This window comes from Dipteris shenzhenensis, chromosome 16 (assembly GCF_047967505.1).
Source record: "Dipteris shenzhenensis isolate YYH24624 ecotype China chromosome 16, Dip_SZ_1.0, whole genome shotgun sequence".
NCBI classification, from domain to species: domain Eukaryota; kingdom Viridiplantae; phylum Streptophyta; class Polypodiopsida; order Gleicheniales; family Dipteridaceae; genus Dipteris; species Dipteris shenzhenensis.
In genome coordinates, this window is record NC_141611.1 from 33,617,328 (window position 1) to 33,630,551 (window position 13,224).

Consider the following 13,224-nt stretch of genomic DNA (forward strand, 5'->3'; position numbering starts at 1 on the left):
TATTACTTCGAGAACAAGATACAAAAGGTCAGCTTGTAGCTGACGGGCTGCGTTCACAAATCGGACACAGCCCTAAAAGGTAACAGAATAAATCATACTCTCACGGAGGGATAAGACGAGTGTGAATGAACAGCCATCGGGGTGGTGAGTAGTGCCACCGAAGGCCCTGCGAAGTCTGCTCGAAGAAGAGGCCCTGTGTGTCCCAAGCCCGGAGGAAGCGTCTCCGCTTCTCCTGACCGGCCCGGGAATCTCCCTGAATCTGGTCCCACTGGCCTCTGAGAGTATGAATAATCTCGCTCCAAATCTCCGTCATGATCTGGGCAGTCGATAAGGAGGTGCCACCGAGGATCTGTGCGCAGCGCGAGGTCCAGATGTGCCACCCTGCAATGCTGCTAATAATCTCCCAGACTGGCTGTCTCTCCCGAACTCCTGTATCAGCCTCTGCTAGGTGCTGCGGGATACCCTCGAGCGGCCCCCACGTCCCCTGTGTGATAAGGAAAGTGGGGTCCTGCTGGCATGCCTCGAATAAGTGATGAAGACCAAGTGCGGTGCTGCACCAACAGAACGCGCCCCAAGTGATCAATCCTAGCTCTGGTGCTGCGCGAGTAAGAATCCCGAAAGTCCACCTCCACACTTCCTGGGCGCGAGTGCAGCTCCACAGGCAGTGTTTTGGTGACTCCTCATCCTCATGGCAAATCTGGCAGCATCCGTCCTGGCCTATCTGCCGCAACCAGCTCCCCACTGGAAGACCTTTGTGGGCAAGAAGCCACAGGAAGTATGAGATCTTCCGCGGCCGCCAGCTCTCCCACAAGGCCTTCCAGAATGCCTGCAAAAAGAACCTGGAAATACCCTGTGCATAGCAACTGGGCCGCTGGGTGGGGGGGCGGCTCTGCATCCTCCCAAGAACTCGCCTGCCCAGAGTCGTGCTGTAGGCGAAGAAGGAAGTCGGCCCCTGTCCTGTCACAATCTCTGGCCACCGCCACTCTCCTGGGTCCCAATCAAGCTCTGACAAGGCCCGCCCCTCCCAGAGCCAGAGACGCCAAAGCTACATCTGGTCCTGCTCGATGCTAGGATCGGTACGCCAGACCTTCCCCAAAAGGCCTACGACCCGAACCCTCTGCCATGGGAGTAGGGGGTCGATAAGCGCATCCTCTCTCCTGAGTCGTCCATCCCCAAAAACCACGAAGAAGGAGATAGAGGAGTCATCCATACGTCCTGCAATCACCAGTGGGATGCCACGGGGGGTGAACTGTCCCAGCCAGCGGACGTCACCAGGCACGAGGGCCTGAGGCTCAGGTGGAACCAACCAATCAGCTGGGATCGCGCCGTCGATCTCCGTGCGTCTCGCCTGGGCTCCACGTGCACCTCCAGCTGCGTCTGCAAGATCAGCCGTCTCCAGATGTCTGTGCGTATCCCTCCAAACTCGAAGGGACCGGGCTGGCCCCCTCATCCAGCCATCCCACCTGATATGTGATCTCTCCCCCAATTGAAGGCCCTCGGCATCTCTGACCTGACCGTTCCAGATAAGCGGCTGGCGATCGATCTCCTCCTGACAGCTAGGAGGGGACTGAATGAGACTGAGGCGGAGCCGCCTCCAAACCATGAGGAGGCTACGAACGAGTGGGGAACGGGGCTGAGTGAGCGGGGCGGAAGTGAAGATCCACCTGAGGGACGGTAGCCACTCTCCACCTCGACGCGGGACACAAGAACCGGCTCCCTGCTGAAATAACATCTTCCACGTCTGCCCCCCCGGGGTCAAACCGCGGATGACAAGCTTGCCTAACAAGGCCTGACTCTGAAGCTCTGGATCGATGACGCCCAGGCCACCCTCAGCCTGCGGAAGAATGACTGTCTGCCAAGCAACCCTGGCTCTGGTATCTCTGAGACCATCCTCCGCGGACCAAAGGAAGTTCCGAACCAGCCTCCTGAGCTGTGCCACGCTGGATCTCGAGAAACACCAGCAGGAAGCCACATACCAAGCCGTGGCTAGGAGGACTTGGTTAACTACCAGGGCACGACCTGCAAGGGAAAGCTTAGCAGTGCTCCAGAAAGCCAGCTTCCGTCGGATGGAGTCTAGCACCGGGAGAAACTGCTGAGCTGGCGTGATGTCTAGGCCAACCTGAAAACCAAGGTATCTAGCTGTCTGTCCCTGTGGAATCCATCTGAAACCCAAAAACCTCCCCCACTGAGAACACGCCCCGGGGTCTGTGAGAAAACCAACTGATTTGTTCCAATTGATTTTCGCACCAGCGGCCGAGCAGAAGACCTCCAGGGCCATCCGCACCCTCTCTAGCATCCTCTCATCGTCCTGGACATACAGGGCTGTATCATCTGCGTACTCCGAGTCCAAAAGCTCCGTGTCCTCCCGGAGTGGAAGGCGAACACCCCTGATCCCTGTAGACCTCGCCCGAAGGTAGTAAGTCATAGCCTCGGCGAAGAAGAGAAACAGGTAAGGAGCAAGGGGGCAGCCCTGACGCACTGATCTCTCCAAGCTAAAGCGCTCACCCATCCTGCCTCCAATGATGACCCTGCTAGAAGCTGTCCTGTACAAAGCTGAGATACCCTGAATCCAACCTGCTGGGAAACCTAGCCGCTCCAGAGTCCCCTCCAAAAAGGACCAGTCCACTCGATCGTAGGCCTTCTCAAAGTCGAGAAGTAGAATGGCAAGGTGTGATCCGCTGTGCTGAGCCCACTCCGCCGCCTCTGAGAAGGTGAAGACATTATTCAGGATACTGCGATCCTGGACAAAGCCTGTCTGAGTGTCATGCTGGGAGTAGAGGCCGAACTCTGGCGCTGATCATCTTGGCGAGGATTTTGTAGGCAGTGGTAAGGAGAGTGATCGGGCACCACTGACGGATCTCCTGTCTATCTCCTCCCTTCGGGATGAGGCAAATCAGTCCCGAGGAAAGGCTCTCTGGCATCTGACCGCTGCTGAAAATCCTCTGCAGAGCTGCAAGGAGGGGCTGATGGATCTGGTCCCAGAAGGAGGTGAAGAATGCCCGGGATAGCCCATCCTCACCTGGGCATTTCTGTCCGTCGATGGCCATCAAGGCCTCCAACATCTCGTCCATGGTGAACGGTGCCAACGTCGCCTGCATGCTAGGCTGGACCAGGGATGGAATGTGCCTCCACACCTCCTCACGGTCACGTCGAGTACGAGGGGCAAGCGGCTCCTGCTGGAAGAGGGTCCTGTAGAAGTCAGTGGCCAACCCATGCTCCTCTCACCCTGTACTGATCGCTACCCTTCTCCCCTGCACATGACTCTAACTTCAACTAAGCTTCTTGCACTACTTACAATCGCATGCTCCTTGCTGTACGTGTATGTCTCTCCTGTCTCTCACAGCCTCGCCTAGGTCCCTTGCTCTGAAGTACCTCTGCGCTACTTCTTGCCCACTGCACGCTTGCCTCTACAGAGTTTGCATTAATACAATTGCACGCCCGTGGCTCGACAACCAATGCCTTGTATATATTAACCTTTTATTTCTTTCCCCTTCTTATCACACCATAATTTTTTCACACACACTCTCTCTCCTTTACCTTCTCTCTATAATTCATTTATATTAACCTTTAATTTCCCCCACCTTCTTATCACACCATAATTTTTTCACTCTCTCTCTCTCTCATTCCCTTTCTATTTATCCCCTCTTACCCTCTTCCAAACTCTTTCTCTCTCTCTCTCTCTCTCTCTCTCTCTTTGTCTCTCCGCCTGTTTCCTCTCTCCCTAAAATATCCCTTTCTCGCTATCACTCCCTCTCTCCAAACTCTCTCTCCCCTACACCTCTCTCTCTCTCTCTCTCTCTAGTAACCCCTTCCCCTACTTCATTCATTAAAGTCAATGCCCCCCCCCCTTTTTTGTAAAATTAAAATCTAAACACTCCTCTCTAGTTGTAATTAAGTTACTTTTATATTTCCCCCTCTATAATTTTCTTACAAGAAAACCCCTTTCCCCCCCTTTTTTTTGTCACTTTCTTATCTTTTCTGCTACCCTCTCTGTCTCCTTCTTCCTGCGCCCGCGTTCAGGGCGTCTTGGGTAGTAGTTTCAGGGACGGAGTTTTTTCAGTGTTGGAATCGACCTTTTCACATCGATTGGCGAATGGATCCCCATTTAGCCAATCTCAGTCCACCTTCACCGGCCGCGAGAACCGTCATTTTTTCAGAAGACGAGTTGCAACAGCTCAAGAAAGATGTCGAATTAGAGGGCTCCACATCACTTTTCGCACGCATCTTTGGGTCACACCCTTCTAGATCACAGGCTAGAGACTGGATGCTGGTGGCGTTACCAGGAGACCTCGCCCCACACCTCAGGGATATTCGACTTTTGGGACGTGGATTTTTCCAAGTCGTTCTCGACTCCCACGAGTCCACAACCCTTGTTCTTAAAGCTAATCCCTGGCTTTGAGTTCGAGGAGGATGTTTCTTTTACCCTACACCTTGGGCTTCGATCCGGTCGAGGAGGGCAGGCAAGTCACATCACTGTTAATTAGACTTCCTGGTCTTTCTTAGGTCTACCATCGACTGCTTGCCACTATCGGAGTCACATTCGGAGTGGTCACTAAGATCCCCTCCCTTCCTAGCATGCCTTCTTTCTCGGCAGAGGCAGTCAGTGCAGACGGGGTGCCTCGTGTTAGGATCATTGTCTCTGACCCTAACATCTCAGATGACGACATTATGCTTCAGCGTCCAGATGGCTCTCTCTTTTGACAGAGAGTCGAGATTTCAGGTAGACAGGACCAGTGCAGGATTTGCAGAACCCTTGGGCACTTTGCTACAGACTGCCCAAGGAAGAGAAAGACCCAAGAGGTCTTCTGGTGTGGCTCCTTCACGTACTACCACGACTGCACCTCCCCAGCACCCTGTACCACGCACTCCAGGACCACCAAGAGCAACAGGGCGCCCTGCTTCGCGCACCCCAGGACCACCAGGGGCAGCAGGGCGCCCAATGCCTGCAGCACTCCTAGTACCACGATGGAGAGCTATCAGAGCGGCTTCCTTACCTCAGGAGGAGACTTTTGATCCTGTTCAGACAGACGCTTTCCAGACTCCAGAGGTGGATGTTGCTGCAGCCCCAGACACTACAGTTTCACATCACGAGGGGCCTTTAGATCCACCAGCCCCAGTCACTTTGGTTTCTGATCCCTTGGTTTCTGACCATGAGGGGGCTTCAGGTACTTCTTCCCTGTAGACTGTTCCTACCACAGTCAGGATAACCGAGAAAGTGCAGGCGCAGATGAGGGCTCCTCATTCCTCTTCACCCGAGCCACAAGTCTCCTCAACCCCCAGCTGCAGTTCTGCTGATAGAGGCCTGGCATGTCCTTCTCCTCCATCTTCCACGAGTGCAGGTCTTCTTCGCACTCCTAGGCCAGACTTGCTTATCAGGAATTCTTTTTCGGCACTGGCAGATTCGGCGACTTTCATGGATGATGAGGAGTTTGTGCCCTCCACCTTAGGGGTCCTGGTCATTGGGATTCCTTCTGACAGGGCCTCCCTTTCAGCAGGTGTGGGGATCCTTTCACCTATTGAGCTTCCTGCCCTCAGCAGGAGTGTTTCGGCCCAGGGGAAGTTGGTCTCCTCTACTAGGTCGGGTAAGCCTTTACATCCAGCATCCTCCTATCGATGAGGATAGTCAGTTGGAACAGACAGGGCCTAGGCAGAGTTCCACACCGTCGCCGTAAGCAGCTCAGCTTCATCCAAGTGTCACTGGAGGTGCTATTGATATCCTTTTTATCTAGGAACAGAAGCTGGATGCTAGTGATTGCCCCCCTCTTCACCTTCTCCTCCTTTGCTCCACCCCCCGCTACCAATCTCCTCTCCTTCTTTCTATTGGATGTCTTCTTGCATCCTTAGCCATCCTTAGCCATTCCACCGTTTGTGGGCCGCTCTGTCCTTGATGGCTTCCGCAACACTCCACCCTGTTTTGGGTCAGTGAATCCTGTGCTCCATGTGTTCTCCTGTCTATTCCATGCGCTCCTGACACTAGTTGGTTGCGAGGGTTGGTGAACCACCTATACCTCTTAACTATTGGACTGCTTCCCATGTGCACCAACAGGTGTATCCCGTGTACCATTGCGCCAGTACTTCCCTTTGATCAACTGTGACCATTGTGGATCGAGGTTGAGATTTGGTACTCTTCAGTCATGTATTGCTTCCGTCATACCCAAGTCATGTCTAGGTAAGGTCATGTCCAAGTCATGTCAAGTCTTGTCCAAGTCATGTCCATGTCAAGTGATGTCCAAGTCAATTCCAGAGTGACCAAGATGTGAACATATGTGAACACACTGCGACTAGGTATGACCAAGGTCTAACAACTTGGGATGTTGCTGAGGTGACCATGACGTAACCCAGGTGTGACTCTTGGTGGGTCGCCATAAACTTTGAGTACAACACTTTCTATTCATGGTGGGATAGCAGTGAATCATTGGAGATTCAGGTTCGGTACTGACCCTACTTGCCCTTGTTGCCTTTCTGCTTTGGAGACAATACAACACTGCCTTTGGGATTGCAGACAGGCGAGAATCATATGGAAGGGGATTGCAAGACTTTTCAACACTTTTGTTCGCCTCCCCTTCTATATGACCTGGGGATCAGTGGCTTGGCTCACTCTTTTAGGGCCTCAGGTTTTCTTCGAGAGACATGACTCGTCTTGGGCTCTACACATTCGACGACACCTTGTGGAGTCATGCTCTTTAGAGGATGTTCTGGCCACTCTCTTCAGGGCTGCTCATTCCTCGGTTGACTCTCCATGGGAGGTTTTAGCTAGCATTGCAGCATGGCACATTTGGAGAGCCAGATGCACTGAGGCTATGGAGGGTTCTCAGGTTTACCCTTCTCAGATCTTGGCCAGTACTTGGACAGATACGGTACACACTTTGATGGCCATACGGGTGACCATGCAGGGATCCTCTCGAGCAGCCTTCTCCAGGAGAGTTACTTTTCTCAGGGATTGGAGAGACTCTCCCTTCCTTACTGGGACTTCTACAGGGTTGAACTGGCATTTTTGGCCTCAGCCTTGGTTTCTTTCTACCTCATTCTTCTGAGGTGTTTTTTATTACATGCTTAGCATGTTGTATTTCTGCTCAGAGCTTGCTCTAGCGAGTTTCTTTCTTACTTAATAGAAGTCTCTTTTTTGCCCCAAAAAAAAAAAAAGAGTGCACACACAAAAAAGCTCCATTAGAAATGTTGAAATGAAACAATACAAGTACTTGGTATATATAGTACCCAAGTACTACTGGTCAACCATAGGGTTGACTTTATGCCTACAACACCATATCTTTGTAATCTCTTACAGTGCAGTCCGCTTTATGTCACAACTTTGACATGACAGATTTGGGCCTATTGCATTATTATCTTGGCATTGAGTTTTGGAAGACCCATGATGGGATTTCTATGTCACAGACAAAGTATTCGAAGGGGTTGCAGAAATTTAAAATGGAGAATTGTAAGTCTGTGGCTACTCCATTGGAAAGGGACTCAACCTGAGTAAGCATGATGCTGCTGAAAAGTTTGATGGCACTTTGTATAGGCAGTTGATTGGCAGTTTGATATATCTATGCTCCACACGGCTTGATATTGCCTACGCCACAGGGCTTTTGAGCTAGCGCATGCATTGTCCACGATCACACATTGGAATGTAGCAAAGAGGGTTCTCAGATATATCCATGGCACTCTCTCTCTTGGCTTGAATTATGCTTTAGATTGTGATCTAAAGCTGAGTGGTTTCACCGACTCAGATTGGTTAGGGGACATTTATGACAAACGGTCCACTACTGGCTATTGCTTCTCATTGGGTTCAGCCTATATCTCATGGCTCAATAAGAAGGACGAGTGAGTCTCTCTTTCCTCCCCAGTGAAGGAGAGTACAAAGCTGCAAATTCAGCCACTATGGAGTTAATGTGGTTAAGGAAGCTTTTGCATGACTTGCATCATGCACAGGATGGCGAAGCAAACTCTATCTTCTGTGACAGCCAGAGTTGGATTGCCATAGCCAACAATCCTGTCTTTCATGCTCGCATGAAACACATTGAAAATCATTATCATTATGTACGGGATTGTATTTCTCATGGCTTCACTGATCTCATGTATTGTCCATCTGAGGACAATGTGGCTGATATCTTCACCAAAGCCTTGTCAACAGATCTTTTCTTACGACATCGACATGGCTTGGGGATCAGAGACATTCTCACAATGTCAAGGGGTGTTGTGAAGTGATTCACAATGATATTGTTTTCATGTACTCCCATAGGTTGCATATCCATTTGGATGAATCTATGCAACCATGGTACTTTAGGTACTGCAGGGTACACCTGAGACGTTTCCAAGGTACTTTCAGCCATATCTTTGAGGGGGGATTTGTAAGAGATTACACAGATATGGTGTTGTAGGCATAAAGTCAATCCTATGATTGACCAGTACTACTTGGGTACTATATATACCAAGTACTTGTATTGTTTCATTTGAACATTTCTATTTGAGCTTTCTGGTGTGTGCACTCTTGCTCACTTGTATTCACAACCTGTCTTCACTTTGTTCCTACAAACAGATCTTTTCTTATGACATCGACATGGCTTGGGGATCAGAGACATTCTCACAATGGCAAGGGGGGTTCTGAAGTGATTCACAATGACATTGTTTTCGTGTTCTCCCATAGGTTGCATATCCATCTGGATGAATTTGTGTAACCATGGTATAGCTTCTACTGCAGGGTACACCTGAGACATTTCTAGGGTACTTTCAGCCATATCTTTGAGGGGGGATTTGTAAGACATTACAAAGATATGGTGTTGTAGGCATAAAGTCAATCCTATGGTTGACCAGTAGTACTTGGGTACTATATATACCAAGTACTTGTATTGTTTCATTTGAACATTTCTATTGGAGCTTTCTTGTGTGTGTACTCTTGCTCACTTGTGTTCACAACCTGTCTCCACTTTGTTCCTATAATGAAGGCACATCCTGGTGACCATTTCCTCTCCATGTGACTATGTCATCCTTGTGACCATGTCATCGCCATCTGACAATGTCATCCTTGTGACCATTTCATGGCCATGTGATTATGTCTTCGCCTGACAATCAAAGTGGCTGGGACAACCAAGTGATTGTATCAGTCAGTCCACTAGATGTTTGGTTCAGGATGATCTTTGTATCCTATAACATTGTCTTAGATTAGTTGCAGAGGTTGGAAACCTTCCAGATTTCCTCATTGGGAGGATTTTCAGATTTTTGTTGATTTGCAAAGAGTTTTCTGGAGTAGACTCTAGAAATCCCACAGAAATAGAAAGATCACTCTGTTCTTTTGTCTTTTTATTCATGGTGGGATTGTACTTAATTTGTGGAGATCCAGAACTCTACGTGTCCTTGCTGCCACTCCGCGATGCAATCAGTCCAGCATTGCTCATGGGACTACAAATAGGCAAGGATCATTTGGAAGGGGATTGCTATGATTTTCAGCACCTTTTTCAGGCACCCTTTCTTCATGACCTGGGGTTCAGTTGCTCGGTTTTTCCTTTCAAGCCCGTAGGTATTTTATGAGAGGCATGACTCTTCTTCGTCTTGCTGGATTTGATTACACTTAGTAGAGTCATCCCCTCTGGATGATGTACCAACCCTACCTTTTAGAGCGGTACATGCTTCGGTTGATTTCTCTTGGGAGATTTTGGAAAGCATCTTAGCATGGCATATTTGGACAGCTAGATGGACGGAGGCTCTAGACCAGTCCACCCTTCTCATACTTTGAACAATATTTGGAAAGATACCAACATACATTGATGGCCACTTGAATGAGCTTCTGAGATCCTCCAGAGCGGCCTCCTCTAGGAGAGGTATGTTCCTTAGGGAATGGAGAGGTTCCCCATTCTTCTTGGAGTCTTCTACAGGGTTGAGGTGGCATTTTCAGCCTCAACCTTGGATTTTTCCTACCTCATTTTGAGGAGTTTTTTTGGCATTTTATTTCATGCTATTCATGTTCTATTTCCGCTTTGAGCGTGCTCTCGTGGGTTTTATTCTTACTTAATAGAAGTCTTTTTCATGAAAAAAAAGGTAAGAAAGGATAGGTGATATTGTCCCCTGCATTGATTAGGTATTCGCACTTGGAAATGTACTACACATATCATATTTCATCCAAGCCTGTGACCTAGAAGGGTGCGACCCATGGATGCATGGGTCATGCCCAAGACAACAAGGTTGGATAGGAAAGTGACTGCATCAATCTGCATCAGGATACCTTTGATTGGTCCCAAAGGCATCACCTCTTAAAGGAGAATTATGGGGCAGGACGGGAGAGGGAGGGGCAGAGAAAGGAGAGGCTGAAGACGGAGGGAGAAGCAGGGGCTGAGAATGACGTAGGGAAACACTGAGATGGCAAAGGATGAGCAGGGAGGGAGAGAGGGTGTGGGGGCTGAGATTGCTAGAGAACATATTTGGAGCTGAAGCTTGTTGCTTATGAACCTTGAAATTGATCCTGTTAAAATCTCCTTCTTGAAGCTGAGATTTTCTGATGTTAGAACTCATTTTTGGAGCTGTTGAAAAGCAGTCTTGGAGCAGAACAAACTGAAAAACGAGCTGAATCTTGCAGGTGGTACAGAGGTTGAAGATTGCGGTTGATTCTTCTAGCAAATGTTGCAAGTGAGGGAAGCTCTGAGGTAGCAATTTCCTTTTAGCTCCAATGATTATGAAGCTTGAGTGTACCAGAAGCAAAAGCAGAATGAAAGTGCCATGAAATACTAGACAGGCTGCAGGGTGGTGTCGCAACCTGTTAGATAGGCTGATGGCGTGATTTTAGCAGCAAATGAACAGATAGAGCTTGGAGGCAGGGCTAGAGGGCTGAGGGAGAGGACACCTAGAGGGGAAGAGCTAGGGGAGAGAGGAGGCACGACAGGGAGCAAGCTGCAGACCAAGACTGCATCCCTAAATGGAGGCCTGAGACTTTCTTGAGAGAACATTCTGATCACCATTTATCATCGTTTTACTAATATTAGTTCTTTTATTGAACGTGAGCATGTTTGGAATTCAGTCTATGTTTTTGGATCTCACATTGAAATCTTTATTTAGTTATACTTCTTCCCAGGATATGGAGGCACCTATTTTATCTCTTCCACATACTTTGTATCTTCAATCTATTATCTGCCCACAGAAATGTGCTCAAAGTTGTTTTGGAATTTTGGCATTGCTTTGTGCCAGACTTTTGCTAGAGATGGGGAGCAGACATTAATGGCGAGAGGTCAAGTTGAAGCGAACAAACAGAGAAAATCGGGTCCAAGTTGGTTTAAGCAAAATGTTCTTGGGAAGCGCTCGGATTCCTCTGCATTGGGGGTCATTTCAGGTGATCCATTTATAAGAATTGAGCAGCTGGGGATTCCTTGTGAAGTGGCTGAAAAATTACAGGTTCCGGAAATGGTTAACGACTTTAATTTCCATAGGTTACAAAATGATGTCCACAACATTGATAAAAGTTTCTTGATTGTTCGGGATAGCAAGAGACACAGCATCAAAGATGGAAGAAGGAATTACTATGATTTGCAGACTGGCGATGTTGTACATAGGCCTCTTGTAGATGGTGACCTAATTTTTGCAAACAGAGCACCTTCAATACACATGCATTCTTTTATTGGGTTTGAAGTGAAAATCCAAGATAGATCAACATTTGCAATGAATCCAGTTATGTGCACCCCATTTTCCGCCGACTTTGATGGTGACACACTGCATGTGTATGCCCCTCAATCCCTTGAAGCTAAGGCTGAAGTTTCTGAGATGATGGCTGTTTCCCAGCAGATGTTATGTCCTCAGGGCGGGCAGTCTTTGATTGGTCTGTCACACGATGGAATTCTTGCAGTGCATCTGCTTTTACAGAGATGCTTCTGGCTGGATAAGTATCAAATACAAATGTTTGCCATGTCGTGCACCTTGAAGGTACCAAATCCAGCCATCATTAAGGGTCCCCGGTCTAGATTTCCACTTTGGACTGCTTTACAACTGTTTAGCCTGGCATTTCCTCCTGGAATAGATTTTACAAATCCAACCGGTGTAACAGTTCACGACAGTGAAATTTTGGAATGTTCCAATGAAACAAAGTGGTTAAAAAGTAAAACAGAAGGTATTATCTCTAGCATATTTAATCAGTGTGGGCCAGAAAGAACAATAGAGTTTATAAATTGTCTTCAAACAATTCTAAATGAATGGGTTTCTCAGTATGGTTTCAGTGTAGGCTTGAAGGACATATTACTGACAGATGATTCTAAGTCGCGTAGAAGACTATTAGATGAAATTGAAGCTGCTATGGAAGAGGCAAGAGAGTCATCAAGAAGAGCAATTGATTTGTCATATCGTGAGAAGCAAATAGAGATTTCTTGTGCTAAAAGTAATTTCAGCTCAGAAGCTGTCGATGGGCCAGCAGATGTGTGTGAAAAATCTTCAACATTAACAGAGTCATCATCATGTTTCGATAAAATTTGTTTTTTCGAAGACACTGGTATAAAAGAATTTCGAATGGTATTCGAAGATATAGAAACAACGGTTCAAAGACACATCCCTCCATCAAACTCGATGTTTGCTATGGTTAAGGCCGGAAGTAAAGGTTCCTTATCAAAATTGGTACAGCAAAGTGTTTGTCTAGGGCTGCAGCTGTTGAATGGAAAAAGGTGGTATTCTCCAAAGGAATCAATGAATGGTGTGTTTTGGGACAAACCTAGTGTTATAAGGTCATCATTTTTAGATGGCCTTAATTTGAAGGAGTTTTTTAGTCATATCATACCTTCTCGTAGTATGCCCAAAAGTCATGGGGTCGATGGACCTGGGCAATTGTTTCGAAACTGCATGTTTGGTCTAAGAGAGGTTTATGCTGCATATGATAATTCTGTACGCACGAGGGATGGAAATCACATTATTCAGTTTTGTTATGGAGGACTCACCCAATCAGAAGATGAGTCTCACAATGACCTAAATGGATCAAGATTTCAAAATATGTACCCAGGAACTGAAGCTGTCGGTGCCTTGGCTGTCACTGCAGTGATAGAGCCTGCTTACAACTTTACATTCGAGCATATTGTTTCAAATTTGCGTCATCCTGTAGACATGTTAAAGGTAAGTTGAGGATGAGTGTTTTATCAAATTTCGAAGTTTATGGATCTCATTATTTTATTTTTATAGGATGAGGCGACTGGGGAAAAGGAAGACGACAATCCAGGGTATCTTCTTCTCATACAGTGTGACATGAAATTGACTAAACCGAGCTAA

General features: G+C 47.8%; 1 protein-coding gene across 1 annotated transcript in view; it reads left to right on the forward strand.

Annotated features, from left to right (window-relative positions):
* LOC147892863 (DNA-directed RNA polymerase IV subunit 1-like) overlaps positions 1–13,224 on the forward strand; it is a 155,049-nt gene that overhangs the window by 13,987 nt on the left and 127,838 nt on the right. The window contains exon 7 of the mRNA XM_087386802.1: positions 11,173–13,071. Within this exon, the coding sequence (XP_087242928.1) occupies positions 11,173–13,071 (1,899 nt within the window). The remainder of the gene's footprint in view (positions 1–11,172; positions 13,072–13,224) is intronic.